The 8,662-nt window shown below is 38.0% G+C and overlaps 1 protein-coding gene across 1 annotated transcript; it reads right to left on the bottom strand.

Moving 5' to 3' along the window:
* Nucleotides 1-2,263: 2,263 nt before the first annotated feature.
* On the bottom strand, nucleotides 2,264-2,563 carry GCK72_004556 (uncharacterized protein; the record flags this gene model as incomplete). Its single annotated transcript, XM_053724757.1, has 1 exon — nucleotides 2,264-2,563. One exon carries the CDS (start codon nucleotides 2,561-2,563, stop codon nucleotides 2,264-2,266), a length of 300 nt encoding a protein of 99 aa, XP_053588951.1.
* Between the last annotated feature and the right edge of the window lie 6,099 nt (nucleotides 2,564-8,662).

Genomic DNA, 8,662 nt, shown 5'->3' with positions numbered 1-8,662 from the left:
ATTATGCCCATTTTTTCAGAAAAATTCCGTTTCATTTCTCGATTTTGAAAAATAATTTTGGATTTTTCAGTTATGTGATGGCATTTGGAGTTACAGACAAATGAAGATACTTATTAGGGTCCGCCCATTTTAAGGGGTTCCGGAGAAATTTGATTCGTTTCTGCATTTTTTAAGGAAGTGGTCTGAAATTCTTTAAATGAAGAATTTATATGCGGACATCCTGATAATCAGACACACCGACAGACACATACCCCCATTTTCAGTAATAAATTTTGGATTTGAGAATTTTCCGATTTTAGCTATTTTTCAGATTTTTCGCGTTTTCTCAAAATTTCTGTTATTTTTTATTATTTCTATTGTTTTCATAAACGTCAGGTATGTTGGAACATGTGTACTAGTTGCGCGGAATTCCGACTTCCCGGCATTTTTTCACTTCCGACTTTCGACTTCCGACTTCCGTTTTGAAAAGTTTACTTCCGACTTCCGTCATTCCAACACTGTGAAATTTAGGAAGAATGCATTTCGCAGAAATACATGGAAAAAATGGTAAAATAGGACACAAAATAGGCTTTTCGACAGCCAAAAACCAATGTTCCAATGATTTAATCGTGTTTTATGCTTTTTCTCTTGGAATTTCAAATATTTGGGAATAAAAAATTCTACTTCCGACTTTCGCACAAGAAAAATAACTTCCCACTTCCGACTTCCGACTTTCGTTTTAGAAAAAATCATTTCCGCACAACTCTGATGTGTACCCATTACTAGTGGACATCCGGACATCTGGACAACCGTTTTCCCTCAAACTTACCCTCATATATTCCACCCTTCTTTTCAACTTTACCTCACCATTTTCACATAACTTTTCAAGTAGAAAACTGTAAAACCTTGAACCAAAAAAACGTTAAAAAAAGAACAAACATAAGTGTATGTAGCGCGTAAATTTAATTCACAACCCCGAGTGAAAGTGTACATATTTTTACACCAATCTAACATTTTTCCTAATGAAATCACGGTTTTTTATAAGTGAATACCTTTTTTTTTGTGGCTTGTGGTCAGATTTGTATATACTTTGGTGATTGTTTGGTAATTACTGCTAATTAACTGAAGTCAGCTTCGAAACCTTGTCAGTTCAAGCCCAAATACAAATCTGAAAACACATTCAAAATCCTTATATCTTCAGTTTTCCAGTCATATAACATTTATTTTCTTAATTTTCCTAAAAAAGAACCTTACTGTAGTTATAATGACCTCTCCCTGCGTCCTCATCTTCTGCAACAAATCATAATATTACACTGCCTAAACATCTCAATCAAATGTGACTGAAAATAGAAGTCAGTGGCTAACTAATATACTAATTTAATTATTCCCCTTTTCTGCTGACCCTCATGATTGTTTACACTAATGTGTCAGTATGAATGACACATCGGGAATTAGAGGAGGAGGAAAATGAAAATGATTACAAATCGTTTTTTTTTGTCTGTTGTCAAGTGACCCGGTGAGTCAAGAAATAAGAGTTTGTGGGTCAGGTAAATTGGGGAATGACATCTGGACATACAGACGGGAAGACAGACAGATAGATAGTTATGAAAAGTTGTAGAAGCTCATTTTTTGAACAAATTTTGAACAACTTGACCACCTGTTTTTTTTAATGTCACATCTTTTGATTTTTCAAAAAAGTAAATCTTTATTTTTGTATGATCGTCATCCACTTTTTTGTGCGGAGCAATCTTTAGAGAGATATGGGTAGTGAGTCAAGTCCTGCGTTTCAAAACTTCACCTCGTTTACACTAGGTCCATCTCTTTAGAAAAGAACAATTTGTATTAAAAAGTTAATTGCAAAAATTGAGGTTTGTTTTATAACATGTCAAACAACTGGTACTCTGATCAAATATGAAAAAGTCGAGGATAAAAATTGCACTCTTTTTTTTTTGCTAACCGTCCTTTGGATACTGTTGCGCGGGGAAGCACGGATACTTGCAGAAGAAAGCGTGCCTCCTCAACGAGCCTTCTCTTCATTTGATTCTAAAAAAATCACAACTACAAAAATGAAAATCCTAGGTGTTTCATAACATACATGAAATCTGAAACAAAAAGGGAGTGAAATTAACGAGATTGCTGTTTCCAGTAATTCTCATTTCCTGTCGATACTTTTAGTCGCATGTATTATCCACTGTATGTTATTCGAGTGACTGTAAGTGCCCAAAGAGTCTGTTCAAAAAAGTTTTTTTTGACAACAAAGAAATTATTTATCATCTTTACAAATTCAAAGACACAATCCATTGGTACATGTCATACCATGTGGACATTCATATCTCTCCTTGCAATTCATTCCAGGTCTCATGTTCTTCTTGATGAATCCCTTCGATTTACGCTGGCGTCTATCTGGGACGTTGCCCTGATCCTCAAATCTAACAGATTTCTTGATAGGTTGCCAGTAAGTGCAAACTGCTTTACGGCAGTAGAATCCTTCTTGGGCAGACCTGGTCAGGGCAATCGGCAATTGACATGGATCCTCCCATCGGTTCGGTATCATCGAGTGATTGATCGATGACGTCGTCAACATCCGGTATCTGGCAGAGAGCCCCGAGGACAAAGACGGAGAGAAGCAACACCAAAAGCTTACTCATGCTGATTACCAAGGTTTTCTTTATAACATCTCAAAAATTTAAGCCTGTCGGACTAATATTACCTGAACGGACTCTAAAATTACGTGATTTTGACAATTTTTCTTTCAACTTGGAAAAAACCGTGGTCCATTGCAAATACAATATGTACCTCGATTTCAGAGTCTCTTGCTCTCCTCCTTACCGCAATACCCTTAAATTTGTAGTTCCCCTACTATACTGTTACGTTGACACATTGATACTCAACTTTCAAAATCATACTTTCTTTGTTGTCTCCTCCAAAAAATCTGAACTTTTGCATTATAAAATACCAAAAATCGTGTCGGTTCCGTGTCATACCCTAATCTCTGAAACATAGTCTCCCTGTCCCTTGTTCCATTGTTGTCTCCCCCCAATACGAACAAACCTTCTGCCTTCTAATTCCCTCGGTCAGTACCATAAGCTTACTCGACTCCCTTTTCACTATTATTCTTTTAACATTTCGGTCATTACAAAGGCTATGATCACTGGCCATCATTATCACAAGAGGTCCTTTATGAAGACATACTGTAATGTCCATTGTTCTCTTCTTCTCTTCTTTTTTCCGTTACGAAATAGACACTTCCATTCAAGGTAGACAATGAATGACCTAAAAAGTCTGACTGACTGAAACTTGTAAACCGTTCTTCTTCTTTTCCCTGTCTTATCGAGTTTTAGTTTTATTTCTCAATCAGAACACACACACCGCCAAAAAAGAGATTACATGGTTGTCATTTCTTGAGAAAAGCGGAGGGATAGAAGAAGAAGAAAACGGTTGTAATTTTATTGTTCTCTTCTTTTGACCTTTCGTGTTAAATTCCTTCGACATTATCATGACGAAAGATACGAAGTGAAAGAGGGAGGGGGGGGGGGGTCATTTGTGTGTGTAGAGGTTTTATCAGAATCAAATCACGAAAAAGTCAGAGAAAATTAATGATACTGAAAAATCAGTAAGTGCGGAACAGAGTTGAGCGGAAGGCGGAAGGCGAAATTTAATGTCATTTGAAAAAATGATTTTGGTCTTATTTTACAGTAAAAAGTTCCTGGAAATGGTTAAATTTGTGTTAAATTTTGGTTTTTATGATAAAAACTGATAGCTTGACTGCAAGAATATCATTTAGGCGCAAGAAACCTTAAAATGGGGAAAAAAACATGAAATGAAGACGGAATTCCGCTCAACCACATTACAGACATGGCTGGAGAACTGAAAATATGAGGAACCTGAAAACGTTAAATAGTTTTAAAAAAAATCAGACCCTCACAAGCTTTAATATTGGTTCATTTTGAAACTTGAAACAACCGTATAAATGTTTTTTGAAAACTTTGAACTTTGCCGAAAAATGCCTTCGCACATTTTTTCAGACTCTTCAATAACATCAGGAACGCACAATTTCTCGCTATAACAGAAATCACAACTTTATCAGAATGCCATCAGAGTACAATCGTCAGGACCAGGTCACATTTTTATCACAAACTGTTTTTTTCCCGATGTTTCAAAAAACAGAAGCAATTTTCAAAGTTTGAAAAAGAATAGTTTTGGTATGTCGTACGAAAAGTCTGGAGCTCTATTTTTGTAGTTGACAACTTTTTTGTGCGCCTCCTCCTTAAAGAGATATAGTCCGTGGGATTGAGAGCTACCCCAATTTCCACCGGAATGCCCTGAAACTCGTATGACGATTCGGGGTACCGTATCTCTCTAGGGAGCGTCCGTACAAAAAAGTGGTCAACTGCAAAAGTAGAGATCTAGACTGGTTCTTTAACATGGTGGAAATTTGGAGCAATTTGACATTTTCTGAAATAAGGGAATTGTCTTAAAATAGGGTATTTTCGAATGAAATGCAGAACAGTTGTCAAGCCGAATCTTTCTATGGTTAAATTTAAGATTTCCCTAACGCTCTAACTACCTAGAATCGCTTCCCCATGACGATGACGTGTACTTTCAGCAATTTCAGCTTCTCTTTCCCTCCCGGTCACATTTTTCCCACCACAATTAACATATTTCATCATCACATCTCTAAATTTCAGCAGATCCATGACTCAGTCTTCAACTATTTTGTGTCAAAAACTTACTACATTGCCGCCCCCCCCCCCCCTTTATTTGATAGTTGACTGTTCATGGTGGCAGTAAGAGGGTTAGTAGGGGAAATCGAGTTTCCCCTCTCTTTTTCTCGAACTGCTTGACCTCTTCTAGTCAAAAAAAGGGGAATGTGTGAATGTTTAGATGGAGAAATAAGTGAATAGGGGTCAATGACCATCTTCTTATTGTTTTTCTTTTTCCATGAATCGTCATGGGTCCTGCCCGGAAGCTGTCTCCCCAAATTTTAAGATTTTTTCAGAAAAACAGACATACAAAAAGATTATTTGCGTTCGTTTTACGATGCTGTTGACTTTCAGAAGCGGCAATTTTCAGGAAAGGAGTGGCGCTTTCAGAAAATGATTGTTGTTTATATTGTTGCTGAAAATGGGAAATAAATGTTGAAGATGGGAAAAATAAACATGGTAGTAAATAGATAGCATTTGGGGGAATAGGGGGGGGGGGAACTTACTGTAGGGAGGGGTACTGTAGAGGGGTGTCATCTTTTTTCACACAAAGCGTCTAAGGCGCGCCAGCTCTGGGGGCACCTCAAAATCGGACGTATTGAACATGTACGGTTCGAAACTGAGGGAACGTTTTAAAACCAAGGGAAAATTAATTGAATAGGTTTTAAGCTGTTCTAATATTCACGTTTTGAAACCAGGAAACTCAAAACTGAAGCATCTCGAAACGGACGATTTCAACTTGACAATATGTCTTCCGGTTTTGAAATGTCTCAAAGCAAATTTCGAATAACTTTTTGATCTCTGGCACACAAACGTACATCCCACTGTGTTACTCCCCATTAATCCCCCTCCCCCCCTGTTCCCTTACTATAACTAGACACATCATCTTGACACCATCTCCTTGACCATCTCCCTGTCTCCATTCCAACCATTTCAACACACATCTTGATTCGTTCCCTTTGTTGACCATCGTCCTCCTTATTTACCTGTCTCTACTTTTCCACCCTCCCCCCTTACTTTCGATTTATAAGTAGAGCACTCTCTTTTGGATGTCTTTGACGGTTGAATGGAATGGACAGTGAGTAAATGGTGGTGTTTGATTCATTAGGGAAGAATCCATCGAGCCAGGGCTAACATCTTATCTTCTGAACCCTAATTGAATGATGATGTGTATGAGAGCGGGTGAAGGTGAAATTCCTTTCTTTTTCTTCTCGGAGAGAGAAAAATGAGTGAGGAGGGAAATTGAAATCATCTTGTGATGAGAAATATATCACATGTCTACTGATTTTCTGAAATTTTGAAATTTCCGTTGCAGCAGGGTTATTCATAGAGAATCTGATAGTCTACACCAAAAAAATCCGAAATTTCAGGAAAAAACTATTTTTTGGAAAGAAAAACACAATGTTTCAGAATGCACGGAAACACATAGAAGCGCTAAGATTTGATTATAAAGGTACAAGCTTAGCCAAAATGCACAAATTTTCTTAAAAACCATACTTGCAAATTTACGGCTCGGCCTGGCCCGAAGTCCCGGCTTCAAAAAAAAGGAACCTATTTTTTACCAAATTTTTTGAATTTTTTTGAAATTTTACATTAAAAATTTCAATTTTTTGATGCATAACTAGCTTTTGATTGAATTCTGAATTATAGTAAAAAATTCGACATTTTTGGGAAAAAATTCAAAAAAATTCAAAATTTCGTTCAAAATTTCAGTTCAAGTTTTTTTCAGCCGGGCCGGCACCGTTGCAAGTATGTTAAAAACCACTTTTCCCAAAAACACTTTCCCGAAAACACAACTTGTTGAAACAAAAACACACGGTTTTAGAAAAAGTAGAAAAAACACACCTTGTTGAAAAAAATACGCATTTTTCCATTTTTTTTCTCGAGGTTCCCAAAAATTCTCCTCCACACTTCATTATTTTCCAAATAAATGCGTGTGAGAACAATCATTCTTCTCATACATACAATCTCTATCAACTATATCCTCACTTCTCATATCTGAAAAAAAAACCACGGAAACATCATTCATGATGGAAGCGAGGGGATAGAGAAGCCGCCCCTCCTCTCTCATCGGGTTCCCGCCCCTCCCCCCATGTCTCTCCTCGTTTTCAGCCTCTCTCTCTCTCTCATCTCATGTTGCCTTTTTTGGGAAAAGCATCAACGCTTCGCCCCCCTCCCCAACCACCAACTGACTGTGTCGATTCGGTTGTGTTTCGATTGCGTTAAAGAATAAGAGATAGAGAGAGTGAGAGAGAGAGAGAGAAGGAACCCAAGGTTATTCGTGTGTCTGTTACTTGTTACCCATATACTTCTTTACCTTTCCCCCCATCTGAAGCTCCGCCCCTCCCCCCATACGTCTTCTACTTCTGGGAAGACACTCCCCTCTTATCTTTTTTTCGAAATTCTCGACCCCCTTTTCCACCCCCTTTCCTCACTTGTTGTACCGGTCATCACTTTTGACACAGTGCTGGCTACTGGAGAGAAGAAAGAAGGAAGAGCGACATGAGAAGACTCCATCGAAATCATTTTTCATTATTATTTCTGCTGTTTTTGATTTTAAATGGTGAGTCTTTTGCCTTTTTTGAGATTGAAAGTTTAAAAAATGTATGGTGTTCTATAGGGGTTTTAAGCCAACTAAGGGGTTCTAAGGGGTTTTAAGCCAACTTTTTTTCTTTACGCCTAAACCCAACTAAGCCTAAGGTACTATCACTTAAGCCTAAGCGTCCCTTTAAGCCTAAGCCTCAGCAATGTCTTAGAATTAAACTTTTTATTAAAATAACTTTCCTTACACTTATATCCTCATTCATTCTATTCATCACCTATCCAATTTCTCCCTTATCTCTTTCTCTCATCGTCTTATCTTTAATCTCTTTTGTGATATGATAAAATTGCTAATCTGTAATAACATTGTAAGGGGGCAAGCATAAAACTGAGAATAATTTAGCGTGAGGAATCTGAAAATGAGGTTGTAGAGGACTTTCAAATTTGATAACTATTCAGGTCAAAACAGTGAAGTGTTGGTTTCATTTAAGACCCAAAATTACGACTCTGAGGTTTTTAAAATCCTTAGTCTACGGGTTTGCTGAGCCTAAACCTCAGTTTTTATCAAGCCTAAGCTTGAATGCCTAAACTCTCTTTAAGCCTAAGCCTAAAGTTCTTCCAAGGCTTAGATTCCTTCAAGCCTACTGCTTCCTTAAGCCTAAGCCTAAATGGTTAGTGTCCTATTAAGCCTAAGCCTAAATCCTCTTTAAATTTTTTCGAGCCTAAGCCTCAGGTCCCCCCCCCCTCACCTCTTTAAGCTTTTCCCTACTTTATAATAATTCTCAATTCCCAACACCCCGAAACTTGTCTCCCACACCAAAAATTATTATGAATCACATTGTCTAGAAACTTATTGTTTCGCTTGTCTCCATGATTTATAGCCATACCATAGTCGTCGAAAGAAACCGAAAGAATCAAAAACCCCCCTTATTCTAGTTTGATACATTTATCTGCCATGTTTCCGGCTCATTTGACATTCACGTCTTCTGGAGAAATCTCTTCTCCACCCAAACACGGCTAATCCATTGAACCCTTCTGATGCTTCTCCCTCTGCTTCACAACGTCATCTCTCTCTTTTTTCCCCTCAAAAACTATTCTACCAGTTTGCCTCTTTGTTCGTCGCCCTGCCCCCCTTTTCTATCGGTTCAGTACCGTCCGTCAGTTCTTTTCTAACTACACACATAGAGAGAAGACACTCTTCACCTTCATCATCATCAAATCGAATCCCGATCGATTCGGAAAAAGCTTTCGGAAGGATATATAGAAAAGGCCTGTCGCCTGCTGCCTGCCATTGCGCAATAATATATCGCCCACCGACTTTTTTTTCGGTTTCGATCGCTACGCCCGTGTGAAAAGACAGATGAAGGGGAAGAGAGATAAGCTTGAATCCCCTTCTCTCCGCCAATGTCTCAGAGAGGAAGAAAAGAAGAATCATTTTG

This window comes from Caenorhabditis remanei, chromosome II, assembly GCF_010183535.1.
Source record: "Caenorhabditis remanei strain PX506 chromosome II, whole genome shotgun sequence".
Taxonomy (NCBI): domain Eukaryota; kingdom Metazoa; phylum Nematoda; class Chromadorea; order Rhabditida; family Rhabditidae; genus Caenorhabditis; species Caenorhabditis remanei.
The sequence above is the reverse complement of the archived record's forward strand: the minus strand, read 5'-3'. Positions and strand labels throughout refer to the sequence as shown.